The 14,297-nt window shown below is 39.5% G+C and overlaps 1 protein-coding gene across 10 annotated transcripts in view; it reads right to left on the reverse strand.

The window, feature by feature from the left end:
- Positions 1-235: 235 nt before the first annotated feature.
- NBEA (neurobeachin) overlaps positions 236-14,297 on the reverse strand; it is a 375,860-nt gene continuing 361,798 nt past the window's right edge. For all 10 annotated transcript variants that reach the window (XM_039327273.1, XM_039327274.1, XM_039327265.1 and 7 more), the window contains 4 exons: positions 7,082-7,183; positions 4,070-4,266; positions 3,275-3,426; positions 236-2,029 (listed from right to left, as the gene is read on the reverse strand). In XM_039327273.1, the coding sequence (XP_039183207.1) occupies positions 1,939-2,029; positions 3,275-3,426; positions 4,070-4,266; positions 7,082-7,183 (542 nt within the window). In that variant the 3' untranslated portion in view covers positions 236-1,938. The remainder of the gene's footprint in view (positions 2,030-3,274; positions 3,427-4,069; positions 4,267-7,081; positions 7,184-14,297) is intronic.

The following is a 14,297-nucleotide window of genomic DNA, read 5'->3' on the forward strand; positions in this document are numbered from 1 at the left end:
AGAAATGCAAAAGGAGCTTTTCCTAGCCTGTCATCCAAATGAATATCATTACTATTATACCCTTAATTATGAATATGTAGCATACAACATAAAAGATTGGGAAATTAATATATGAATGACTAGGCACTGCAACAGAAAATTACGTCTTTCTAATGTTTATAAATCATTATAAAATATATTTTTTTATTTTGAAAGAATCTTTGACTCAGGGTTTGATAAAATAAGAAACAATTCATGAATTCTTTGCATATTTTATTTTTCTTTTTTGATTTCCAACTCACGCACATCTGGCATATTTTACATTTTTGCAATAAAACATGGTTACAATAGCTTAAGGAATTTATATAGCCAAAATATTTCACCATGATCTTGAGGTGAAATGAACTTATCTTCCAGATGTTCAGTATTCTCCCAGTTCTAAGCTACAAACTCAAGATATTGCTTACAGACCAATGATGAATAACTTAATCATTACATTGATTCCCCATGATTTCAGAATCTTATTAATACAAACAACAGTGAAGAAGGTATTTAGTGCTAAAACTTACTAATACAAGGTGAGTAACAAATTAGAACCACATCAATAAATAATATGTTTCTGGTGCCAAAGTGCCAGTACAAAGAATCCATTATCTTGTTTTGTTTTATTTTTTTTAAATAAATGACTGTGAGTGAGTGTAAAGTCTGAGAAAATTACATTCCTGTTACATGCCTCATAGCCCTACCGACACAATATGTACATCTATGACAATACAGTCACCAAATATACAAAGAAGAAACATGAAGTGTATATACTCCTGGGTATGTTACATGATTCAGAAAATGTGCAGAAAATTATTTGATAGTCATTATTACAGTACTGTCAAATATGAGTGCCTTTCATGTAAAATATATGTTAAACATATGACTTTTAAAAATATTCAAAAGAATAATCCCAATGAAGCTAAATTTGCTTTTAACCAAGCTTTATTTCCAAGGAATTTAAGAGAAAATCTCAGTTGCTCTCTCCCTGCAATGTATAGTATGCCAAATGTGATGAATCTAGAAGTCTAGCAATCTGGCTTTGGTGGGAATCATAAAGCGCTGTAACATAGCATCATAACCATGCTCTTGTCTGTCTATCACATTATTAATTTTTAAGGGAAAATTATTTTTTAAAATGCATAACTATGGCAAACAATGGCTTCATATCCAAATGCTTCATGTAATGAGCAAAACTGCATTTAGAAGGGGTGGCATTTAGAAGGGATGGTCTGAAATATGCAGACCATGCTTCAGTAGCCATGGCTACATTGCAGCTTGCACCCCATTTCAACCTTTAAATACAAGCTAGGCTTTGGGCAGCTTTCAGTTCAACTTGTGGATGTGGTTTCAAGACATCAGGCTTAAAGTACATGCAAGTTGTAACTCCACAATAAAATTAAGAAACAGTTTTTGTTTTTTATACAAGGTTTTACTTTTACAAAAGTATCCCTTTAAAGTTAAGATGTGCATCTGATGTACAAAGTATCAAACGTAGGGTTTTTTTTTTTTCTTTTTAATTGATCAGCTTGAAAAGAGGCTGGAAAATGGAAAATGGATGCTAGGTCATGGCCCAAACCATATAACAGCCAGACACAAGTTCCTCAGAATATTCAAAAGTCTCTTGTGATGTGTTCTTCTACCTTTTCTCAGTAAACAAAAGTATATGAAATAATTACCAAAACATCTATTAAGTCATTATAATTTACATGATACAAGCTCGCTTCTGCAGCAGCTGGTGTTCAGTTGTGAAAAAACACACAAAATAAAATGGTTGCTGACTACAATGTACAGCTATTGCTGGGTGTAATGGAATGTACAACGGAGGTCAATGCAGATTTCTTTTTCCACCAGAGATAACTTTCAGTAGCACTTGTGCTCTCAATGTAATCTTTGCTTTCAGTTCTTCACTCTGGTTTAATATCTATTCTGATGCTCATAATGCCAACGATTAAAATCTATATTAAAAGCTACAATGCTACCAGATGCCATGCCGGTAATTAGAGTCCTGAAACAGAAACAGAGATCTGGCTTGTAAATATCTATATCTATATATCTGTTGTTCATATTAAACTACGCTTAGCTAGTTTGAAGGTCAATAGTCATGCGAAAATACTAGGCAAAATGGAATATCCTGCTAAGGATATTCATATTATTCTGAATTTTATTTATTTCATATTATTCTGTAAGATAACAAATGACTAAAATTTGGGGCTTTCTTTGGAAAATGGCTGCTTCTACTTTTTCAGCAGTGTTCTACTAAAGAAGTGTAAAGTACATACAGATCGACTTGATTAAATGTAAAAAAATCAACAAAAATGAATATAAGCAGCTACAAAAACAATTACTTTTTCCTCAATATGGATTTCCCATTTTATCCACACTGCAGTCCTAATGACTGGCTCACCCCCACAAGAACTAAGGCTGAACAGGGATTAGAAGTTTGCAGTCCATGTTTTAAGATTATTATCAGTGGTGGGAGTCAGCCGGTTTGCACTGGTTCAGGAGAATCGGTAACTAAATTTACCTGAATTTGGAGAACCTGCTGGCTTCCAGAAGTCCAGTCTAGGCCTGAGAGGCCTGGAGGAGGCCTCCCAAGCCTAGAATGGCCCACCGGAAGTGCATGGATGCCATTTCTGGAAGTCTGTTCTAGGCAAAGGAGGTCTGGAGGAGGCCTCCCAGGCCTAGAAAGGCCCACCGGAAGTGCATGATGCCACTTCAGAAGTCCATTCTAGGCATCAGAGGCCCAGGCCTGTATCAAATAAGAGAACCGGTTATTCAGGTATTTGAATCCCACTGCTGATTATTATCCAATATATTATATTACTGCTTTCTTTGAAGTTAGTGGAAGCACAGTCTAAAACATACCAGGAGAAATCTTAGCTGTCTAGCTGTTTAACTGAACTCAACTGTTGTGGTGCATACTATCCCACCCAAAATTACCTCTCCTAAAATAGCATACTTCTTTAAAGTATCAAAATTTACAAGTTCTTAAAATCTCATGAGATCTTTTATAAGATCTTTTATATTTAAATTTAGAATATGTTATCTAAATTTTTGAAATGATCTTTTTGTGGGTACATGTGCTTTGAATTGGTTACTGACCAATGATACTGACTCATGTTACTGACTATTGTTTTAACACTCAAATGATCCACTTGTGCTAAGTAGTTAACTAAGGGAAGACTTGCTAAGGAAAATATTAAATGCATATCACCCCTTTTGCTATTTATTTTTTTAGGTTTCAGCTTACCTCTGATCATGGGATAGGTCCATTGCCCTAATGCCAGCATCACAGCCAGGATAAATGTAGAGTTGTTTAAAGTCACAAGCCTGCCATACCTCTACTACTCCATTATCACCACCTGTAACTAGATTCTGCCCATCACTGCTCAGAAGAATAGCCTACAGGAAAATCAAAAGCAGAAGCAACCATAACAGAACTTCATTATTTAACACATTTTGCTTGGTAGTAAAGCCCACTCTTAAGTGCAGAATGCTGAGCAATACAATGTTTTTTATTATTATTATAAGCAAAAATGAAGGAGGCTTGCCTTGAAGTTTACACAAATCAATTCAGCTTTTGCATTAGTATATCCCACTATGAACAGCTCGAGTTATGTATCCATTTAATCTCCTTGAGCTGTTGTTGCTGCTGGTAGATTTAGTTCCTTAGGAGCACGTATTCATGACAGAGCTGAGATGTCTTCACAGAAGCCAGTGTGTGAACATTATGACACGCATCACTTGCATTTTGCTGGCATGGGTTTCATTATTTGCCCCCCCAACTTGCCCCCCACACTGATGCCTCTGAGTTTCCGTAATTAAAGGACAACAGAGGTCAAGCTATTTAAGGTTTTAAGCATGATCAGATGATTAAGGAACAGATATCCAGGAAACATTGTGTATTAAGCAAAATCTTGATATAGTCTTTAAGAATAAGTCTAACTTAGTTGGAGCTGAAAAGTTTTTTCTACAGATGTAATTTTTTTCAGGTGACACTGAATTAATGTTAATGCCTTTTATTAAAATACAAAATGAAAATTACCCTGGTTGAATCATTAATTTCCATCTGGGCCAAAAGTTTTCCATTAATGCTGAAATTGCTGAATCTTCCTCGTTCATAATAGATGATACAGTGGCCTTCACTAGACACAGATATTAGGCGTGGATACAAACAATTTTCTGTTCCCTCTAGTGCTCTCAGCAAATCTCCAGTAATTGTGTGTACCAGACAAGGTCCTTCTGTATATTACAAATTAATGACAACATATTACAGAAATGGAAATTCATATAATGTTGGTCAATGAATAAAACGGATTGGGTACACACTAAGTTAGAAATACTACTACAATTTCTGAGAAAGTTTTCTTATTATTTAAATCCTAATGATTTCAATATGAATTAAGAAAGGTTTAGGGTGGGATAGAATATCTCTCTACTAATAGAGAAAAACTCCACTATCCAGGAGAGTACATCTGATCTCCATGGCACCTGCTATACCTAAGGAAATCTTTATAGGCTTATATCTATTCTTAGTAGAGGTTTTAGCAGCAGGAGGCCAAAACAGGAGCAGGTGAGATTTGGAATAAAACTACTGGTGGATTTCTGTTCCATTGAGATAATAGTTGGCTTCTATAACCATATAATTTAGAATTATCATGGCTAATTCTTCCTGCTGAGTGAAATGAAAACTAAGTTATAATTGGCTGAAAGGCCAGCAGAGACACTCTATCCAAATAACTTACTTAGATGAAGGTGAACTAGTTGGATTCAGAAAGAAGAGTCTTTCCCTTTGCTCTAACACTTATTTTAGCACTCTGTTCTGTTATAAGTGATTAGTGTTGCTTCAATTCAATATATCTAGAAATGGATTAGTGGGATGTGAAAATAACACTGAGGAGGAGGAAGAAGAAGAATTGTAGCCAAGGGAATGCTCAGATAAGAGAAATCTGAGCTAAAAGCAAAAATGGAAGTTGAGAAAGTGTCTGAGACTTGATCATCTTTAGTTCTCTTTAGGATAAAGGCAGGGAGTGGTAAGGTGCATTCAGACTTACGAGTCTGTTACTACAACCCTATGATACAAGTTGATTAATATTCATAACTTTTGTGTTCAAATCTGGTCTGCCTCATAGGGCTGGCACATCTTATTTCAATGTCTTCATAAGACTGTCAAGACAGCTTTGTTAGAGAGACTTTGAGACTTAACTGGAATTCATGCTGGAAACACTGGAAACCAGATTGTTTTTGTGACACTAGTTTTATTATAATGTATAGGTTATTATTTACTATTTTAGATTTTATTGTGAGTTTATTTGTTTGTAAAATCTGAAGTTGATCCTGATGACATCAATCAATCAATAAAAAATAAAGGTAATATAAGCCATGACAGAGGTGAGAAGACAATGTACTTCAAGTACTGCATGTGTCATGTCAAAAAAGTGAGAAAAAATTAAACAGAGCTTCTTTGAAGCACTGTTACATTTGTTTGGCCATGAAAAGAGTCTCTCTAAATATCTAACATTATCTCCAAGAGATCAGAAAACTTTAATAACTATTTTTGTTTCAGGACCCTTTTTGTTCAATCTAGACTTCAATAGAACCACTGGAATCCATAGGAATTGAATTACTGAATCTTATCAAAGAGTTCAGGAAGGAGAAGTAAGGGGGATGTTGGAGGAAACTGACCAACATGCATTTTGATTTCTAAAAAAATGGAATTTAATAAACTCAGAGCTGCAGAATAAATTACAGGGGGAAATGCTTAAGAGAATTGGGAATTTGTTATCATAGGAATATTAAAAGCATAATAGGAAACAGTTCCAGTAAGGATAAAAATGGCAGTCAAAAAAAAAAAGCCAGCCTTACTACTGAAAATGGAGAACACAAAAGCAATGAAGTGGTCACAAAGGAAGAGTTCAGGCAGATAGGTTGGAAGTGTAGAACTTGTGGCCTGAGAACTTCAATGTCAGAAAGATTGAAATCTGTAATATTCAGTGTAGGCAGTGTATTCAGGAAACTTCAAGTTTTTAAAAATGATTTTAAAGCAATGGATTCTGCTCTACATAACAAATTTGGCAGTATTAATTATCTATAGGTTTGAATTTTGTAACAATGTTTATGCTGGCTTTTTTACCAGAGGCATACATTTCATTTCTTGATATAAGCTCTTGCAGCTAAAAGTAGTCCTCATCTAGCAACTGCCTCACAGCAACCTTTCAGTTATGATGTGATGAAAAAGTAACTGAGACTAATGTTTGCAATCCTTACAGTGCCTCTTTGTCACCACGTGTTTGCCATTACAGTCAGTTATTATGTATTGTCCTGTGCCTCACCCATTTCTCTATTCCCTTCTCAGAGAGCAGAGAGATTGCTAAGTTATCTTTAACTGAGCTGCTTTTCTCCGCAGAGAAGTATCCCTAAAAAGTGTTAACCGCAAGTTAACAAGCTTAGCTGTGACTTTAATTAGTTGATTAGAAGCCTCCTCCTGGCTTGTGGCTGCTGCCTGAAACTGATAATCAATTTCATACTAAAGGCTTATGTTTGTCTCTTAAGTGGCTTATGGCATGCTGCAAATGCACTAAGCAAGCAGCTGTCACTAGCACATTCCTTTCTAATAATGCAAATTCCCCTTAGTGTGCCTGCTTACTCTCGTATAGTCCCTTACTCTCCAATGAATGTAAATTCAGATATCAATTCCTTTCATGATTATTATTCCAGAGGAAGGGTGAGTATTCCAAAGGGCAGGGGAGTGGAGGAAAAAGGCTATAGTATTTGCCTTTTAACCTGGCTTCCTCATGAGTCAAGTTCTGGAAATCTCCCTTTCTGTCTGGGCTCAGCTGGCTGTTTAGGGTTGTATCCTTCTAATGCTGTAAATCAACAGAAAACTGAAGTAAAATCATAAACACAGTTTCAGTCATATGGTTTTCCACTTAGCTTAACCACCTAGTTGCTGGTTCCAAGTGCAGTTGCTAAATGAGGACTTTCTGTTTATAAATTATTGATGGTAAGAATTTTGAGGCATGAAGTTTTAAATTAAAATTAACCTTTAACAACTGACCTTTAGCACCACTTATGACAAGTCCCAGCTCAGCACATACTGATACGCAGACAACTTCATGATCATGACCAGTTAGAACAGCTCTGGGAGCAGGATAGTCACCTAAAAAAGAAAAAAAAAGACCATATATGTATTAAACCAGGTTGAACTTCAATTTGGGAGCATTTCTATGATTATGTTGGGGTAGGTCTGTTTTAGAATATCTCTAGTATTAGGGATTTCTTGATTCATATATATTCCTTCATGGAACACTGATATAGACATTAGATCTATATTAGTCATAATAATTGTATGCATATTTGACTGGGTTTTATTTTCATTTGAACAAAATATTTTAATTAAGCTATGTAATGCTTTGGATTTGATATTTATAATTTCAACTTTTAAGTCTTCCCAATCTTAAAATACTCTGGTCAACAAAAGTTAAGATGGTATAACAATTTAAAACTGCCCAGATTCACCTTACAGGGGAGAGGGGTGGTATAAAAATTTAATAAATAAATAAAAATAAACAAAACAAGAAACAGCTTCAGTGTAAAAATATACTATTTGTCTTGGAAGTAGTTGTGTTTTTTCTTGGATTTGTTACATTCTGAAACACCTTTTTTTAATTAAGTGCTGAACAACACCAATTATTTAGATTTCAGTGCATATGTTGGCTAGGAAAGAGCCAGCCATTATGGCAATGCATCTGGCAGACATCAGGTTGGGGAGGACAGACTACCTATAAAATTTGGGATATACATGTTTGGATTGAAATAGAAAAGCTGAATAATATTAGAGGTAGTTTCTCTACTGTTTACATTAGTAACAGGTGCATTATATTATGAAAAGTAAACAGAGAAAGAACTGGGAAGAACTCGGTGATATATCTTTCTATGCTTCTGGGTGGGATGTTTAGATATCAATAGGTTATTTATTTATACTTAATATTTTGTAAATTTGTCTGTACCAAAGGAATGTAGGAGGTGAAGCTATCAAATACAAACTATATAAACAAATTATTTAATTCTCTAAATGATTTTTTGTATCCTTTCATAAGTGCCTATTGCAATATATGAGTGCAGTTTTAAAAGCATGTTACATTCTACACAGAATGAAAGATTAAAAGTCAGCAACTTTTCCAGCACAAAGTGCTCTAAAGGAAATGTATCAGGAGGTGAAGGGGTTTGACTAAATTTCTGGAGGATGCTAAACTACAGCTGGCAGAGGGCTTGAACTTATTTTACAATATTCTCATTTTGAAATTGCTATTCTCAAGTGTGAATTACCTGACTTAACTCTGGAAAAAGCTCAAGAGTTTTTCATGAGAGTTGACAAGAAAGGGGAGAAGGGAAAAAGGAACTATTATCTTACATTACATATAATTCTGAAGTATCAAGCTTAATACACTCAAATATGGGTTAACTATAATTACAGTGAATCCGTACTGTTATTCTTTATTTGGTATTGTCTCTGAAAGCAGATTTTTAGGCATGTCCTAACTGTAATATAGTTAGAATCGGCTGAGGCTTGGCAGTAACAGTAAATATCACTTCACTCTTTGCAGCAAATGAAAGAAAATAACAGTTTAATCAGCATTATATTATTACAGCAAACCTGCTAAATGGGAAAGAGAATTTCACATACCACATTTCACTGCAAAAAAAAAAAAAAAAGGACCATTAGGGACTGTAGCAATCATTCAAAAACTAACAAAATTCTCTCACTCTAATGGCATTACTGATAGATGCAGTGAAAGATTAAAGGCTAAGATACTAAGGGATATGCAGCTGAACCTTGACGCTCTGAATTGAAACACTATCAGTCTGAACTCACAGTATTTTCCCAACATTGTAGTTCTACATCTGTGTAGTTAAATCACTTCAGGGCAAAATGGTAAAATGAGCTATCTTAGTGTAGTAATAAATGTAGTAATAAATAAGATGGAAGCTTTTGTTTCTCACAAAAGACATAATATACAAGTAATAGTAAAGAGGTTCTTGTATAAAAGAGAAATATTGTCTAACCATTTAATTCTATGCTTTCATATTTTCTTACAAATTAATATTTCATGTGAATTATAAACATTTTTCTTTTCTTTTCTTGGTAATGTCATACACTATCATCAGTGCAATAATTAATAATTATTAATTATAGTTAATAGTTGAAAAGTGGAAGAGATCAAAGCATCTAATCTATGGCAGGATTGCTTTCCTACCTGAAGAGGTAGTAATAATATTGTATAATATTGCAAAATAAGCATCAATAAAATATCCTGAGTATCAAATCCCAAAGTGCAGCTTCCTAGAAATGTTATTTTGCATTATTCATTTTTCTCTACAACAAAGCTACTAACTAAGCCAACAAAAGAGCATTGATTGACTTCATATTGCCAACAAGACTTAAGTTGATAACTATATCCTAAATACTGGACAAAGCCTCTTAAAAGGCATAGAATCTATTAATTTTTCATCTACATTCTCAATCATTCTTGAGTCTCTGAAGAGTCTAATAATTTTTTCTGAATTTTGTCATCTTGTTTGTACCTTTGTCTTAAAAAATAATTCATCCATTCCCCAAGCCAGATTTTATGCTGATTATTGCACACTTTCTTATCTGTTTTTTCTATTCTTCTATTGCCAATCTCCAAGACTCCAGGAATTTCCCTCCAAACTGATTCATTGGAAAAATATCGTGCAAATAATAAATTCATAGCTTCATATGCATCCAAAACATAGATGACATTACTTCATATTGTCTGATCTCATTTTAGCCTTTTCATTCATAATTAAGTCTGCACCATCTGCAGATATTTATCAGCTCTGCTCCACAAGTTCACAATGCTTTAACTGAGAACTATTATGTTTTTCTTCTTTCTTTTGGCATCACAAAAATACAAAGGGCAAACAAAGGGGCGTTGTCTTACCTGAACGCCTTTTCTCAGCATGAGGAATGTAGACTCCACGCATGGGTTGATTTAGTCTTCTAGCCCAATCAGACCAAACAATCAAAGTTGCCACGCCTCTGCAGGGTCTGACCATGCCCCAGTTTTCAAAAGGGCGAAGCGAATGATTGTGTGACGAGATGGCTCCGAACTGCTGACACTAACCTAGCTGCTAGTAATAATCAGGGAGGGGGTGGAGTCTACATTCCTCATGCTGAGAAAAGGCGTTCAGGTAAGACAACGCCCCTTCTCCAGCATGTAGAGGAATGTAGACTCCACGCATGGGACATACCAAAGCCCCTATGATCCCACGGGTGGGAAGCAGGTTGGTTAAGTGTCGGTGCTGAAATGGACCACTTGTTGTAAAACCCGACGGCCAAACGCAGCCTCCGCGGAAGCAAACTTGTCGAGTTTGTAGTGGTGAATGAATGGTGAAGGGGACGACCACGTAGCCGCCTTACAGATCTCCTCTATGGACGCCTGAGTCTGCCACGCCGCCGATGTGGAAGCGCTACGAGTAGAGTGCGCTGTCAGGCGGCTTGGGACAGGTAAAGAGGAAGCCTGGTAAGATTGAGCGATACAGGCCTTGATCCACCTGGCTATAGTAGAGGAGGAAACCTTCTGTCCCTTGGAAGTTGAGTGGAAAGAGACAAACAATGCCTCCGATTTGCGAAAGGAAGCTGTCCTCTTAATGTAATGACGTAATGCCCTACGTACATCTAGGTAATGCCACTGCTTTTCTAGTGTGTGAGAAGGATTGGGACAAAAGTTTGGTAGTACAATGTCCTGAGCCCGGTGAAACAGGGTATTCACCTTGGGAATGAATGAGGGATCTAACCTCAGCACCACTCTGTCCTGATAGAAAGTACACAGGTCTTCCCTAACTGAAAGAGCAGCCAGCTCTGACATGCGTCTCGCCGACGTGATGGCTACTAGGAAAGCCACCTTGTGGGACAAAATGTGAAGAGGACAAAATCTTATAGGTTCAAAGGGAGACCTAGTGAGTGCCTGCAGAACACGAGGTAGTTCCCAAGATGGATACCTGTGTACTACCGGAGGTCTGGTGTTGGAGACTCCTTTCATAAAGGATCGGACCCTGGGATGATGGGACAATGGAGTGGCGTTGGCACAGGTGAACACCATGGAAAGAGCAGCCACCTGTCTACGCAAGGTGTTGGGCGCTAAGCCTTTATCCACTCCATCCATGAGGTATTCAAGAATCACTGGAATAGTGACAGAAGAGATAGACAAACCCTTACAGGTACACCAGTCACAGAAGTTCTTCCAAGTGGCATCATAGATTCGGTTCGTCGCCGGCCGTCTGGAAGCTTGGATCATAGCTATCACCCTTGAAGAGTAAGATCTGCACATCAGGAACTGGTGCTCAGATGCCAGACGGCTAGTTGTAGCCACTGTGGGTTCGGATGGCATATGGCCCCCTGTGTTAGAATTATCCTCTCTGGAGGGATTTGCCGGGGGGGGCTACGGCGAGGTTCATGAGATCCGCGAACCATGGACGCCTCGGTCAATACGGGGCCCCAAGGATTAGCTCCGCCTGTTCCTGTAACAGCTTCCTGATGACAGCCGGGATCAAGGGAAGGGGTGGAAATGCATATAGAAGGCCCGCCGGCCAAGGGCTGCGGAGGGCATCTGCTCCTTCCGAACCCTGGGATGGGTACCGAGATAGAAACCGGGGAAGCTGGGTATTCTTCAGGGATGCAAACAGGTCGACTTTGGGCCGACCGAAACGGTGAGTTATCTCCCGAAAGAGATGGGGATGTAGATGCCACTCTGAATGATCTATCGTAGATTGACTCAGAAAATCTGCCTGGTCGTTTTCCACCCCTGAAATGTGTTCTGCCTTTAGGGACAACAGATTCTGTTCCGCCCATGACCCCAGACACTGGGCCTCGGACATTAGAATCCGTGATCGAGTGCCGCCCTGCCTGTTGACATGGGCCTTTGCCGCCACGTTGTCTGTCAGAACCAGCACGTGGCGGCCCGCCAACTTCTTGTGGAAATGGCGAAGTGCTAGGTGTATGGCTCTGAGCTCTAACCAATTGATATTTTTCTTGAGATCCCGTTGAGACCACCCTCCCAGGGCGAATTGAGATTGCAGATGTGCCCCCCCATCCAAACAGACTGGTGTCTGTGGTCAAGGTTACCCGAGTCGGTTCTCTGAACAGGGATCCTTTGGACAGTGCTGGGGACAACCACCAGATGAGGGACGTGAGTGTCTGTGGTGGGACTCGCACCCTCTGTGGAAAACATGCTTCACCCCGTTTCTGGTAAGGGAGTAGAAACCACTGTAGTTGTCTCGTATGAAGCCTGGCCCAAGGCACTATGGCAATACATGAGATCAGTTTCCCTAACAGCTGTGACAGCAGGAGCAGGGTTACACGTTTCTCCTTGCGCACCCTGGTGACCATCGTACGTATGCTGAGCTGACGCTCCTGAGACAGGAAAACTCGGCACTGGCTGGTGTCTATTATTGCGCCTAGATGGAGCAAACGGTTTGTTGGGATCAGATGGCTCTTTGGGAAGTTGATCATAAATCCATGATCCTGGAGTGTCTTGATCGTCAGTGCCACGTCTGAACGGGCGTTCAGTGCCGAGGACGACTGGATTAGGATATCGTCCAAGTAGCACTGAACGCGGACTGGTACCAACCTGAGCTGTGCAGCGAGAACCGCCAGGATTTTGGTGAAAACCCTTGGAGCTGATGATAGGCCGAATGGCAGGGCCCTGTACTGATAGTGATGGTTGGAATACCTGAATCTGAGGAAACGCCTGTGATTTGGATGTATGGGAACGTGCAGGTAAGCTTCTGTCAGATCTATGGATGTAAGAAAATCCCCCGGCCGAATACTGCCCAGAATAGAATGAAGAGTTTGCATCTTGAATTTTTGGTAAATTAGGTACCGATTTAGAGCCTTGAGGTCTAGGATCGCCCTCCATCCTCCTGAGGGTTTTGGTACCACGAACAGGATGGAGTAGAAACCCAGTCCCCATTGATCTGGGGGTACCCGCTCTATTGCCTCTATGCTTAACAGATGACAAATGGCCTCCTCCATGAGACCTTGTTTCACGGGATTTCTGGATAGGGGGCAGGAGATGAAGCGCCGAGGTGGGAGTGTGAGGAACTCCAGAGACAGTCCGTCTCTGATAGTGGTTAGAACCCAATTGTCCGTGGTGGTACTTTCCCATTTGTGGAAATATAGTGCCAGTCTTCCGCCAATGGGAGGAATCCGCCTCAAGTCACTTTGACTTTCGGAAAGGACCACCTCCTCTGCCACGAAGGGGCCTCTTAGCCTGGAATTGTGGCTTTGGCTTGTCTCTGTAGCCGGACCGGTCCGATGAGCGGTCCGGCCCTGCTTGAAAGGGCCGATACCCGCTCCATGTAGTTCGGTCTGAGCCAGACTTGAACGACGGACGCCGGTTGTATGGAGAAAAACGTCTGCCCGTTTTTTTGACAACATGAGCTAGTACTTTCAACTTTTCTTTGTTTTCAGTCAGGTAAGGAGTGAGAGCCTCTCCAAAAAGGCGACCCTTATGATATGGTGCCGCAGCTACTCTCCATTTGTGCCTGGTATCGGCCTTCCAATTTTTTAGCCAGAATAACCGTCGTGTGGCCACGTTGGAAGCTATGGCCCGAGCCGAATATTTGGCCGACTGCAGAGACACATCCACCATGTATTCCAGTGCGGCCCTTAGTTTAGTGACATTCTGGTGAACCCTTACCTCGTCTGGGGATAATCTGGCCTGTAATTCCCTGAGCCAGATTAATGCAATTCTAGCAAAAAAGAGTTAGATGTTGAGGCTCTTATAGCCCAAGCCGATGCCTGATGGGTCCTTTTGAGGGAAATCTCAGACTTCTTGTCCTCAGCCTTAAGGGCCTCCGACATATCTCCTGGGATTTTGGTGTCTGACAGTATGGGGGCGAGAGCCTCGTCTACACTCGGAACTTCGAGGACATCGTTGAGGGAAGGGACCGTATCTAAGAGCTTACGATCTAATCCCCCAAGAGCAGAGAAACTTCCAGGAGATCCCTACTGATCCTGAATGGATTTGAGAAACATAGGGGGGCAAGGTATCTGTAGGTTCTTCTTGACCGGTTCCAGAAACAGTGGGTCAGAACTCTGTCCAGAGTCCTGATCGGTCATCTGTGGTTTCACGGGTTCAATTTTTCCGGTGACATAGGCCTTTTGTAAAAGAGGATAGAAGGAATTTGGATTAAACACCCCTACCATAGGAGTGGCCTTCGCCTGAATGTCTTCCCCGTCTGACCAC

This window comes from Crotalus tigris, unplaced genomic scaffold, assembly GCF_016545835.1.
Source record: "Crotalus tigris isolate CLP2741 ecotype Arizona unplaced genomic scaffold, ASM1654583v1 scf7180000024359.8030256, whole genome shotgun sequence".
NCBI lineage: Eukaryota > Metazoa > Chordata > Lepidosauria > Squamata > Viperidae > Crotalus > Crotalus tigris.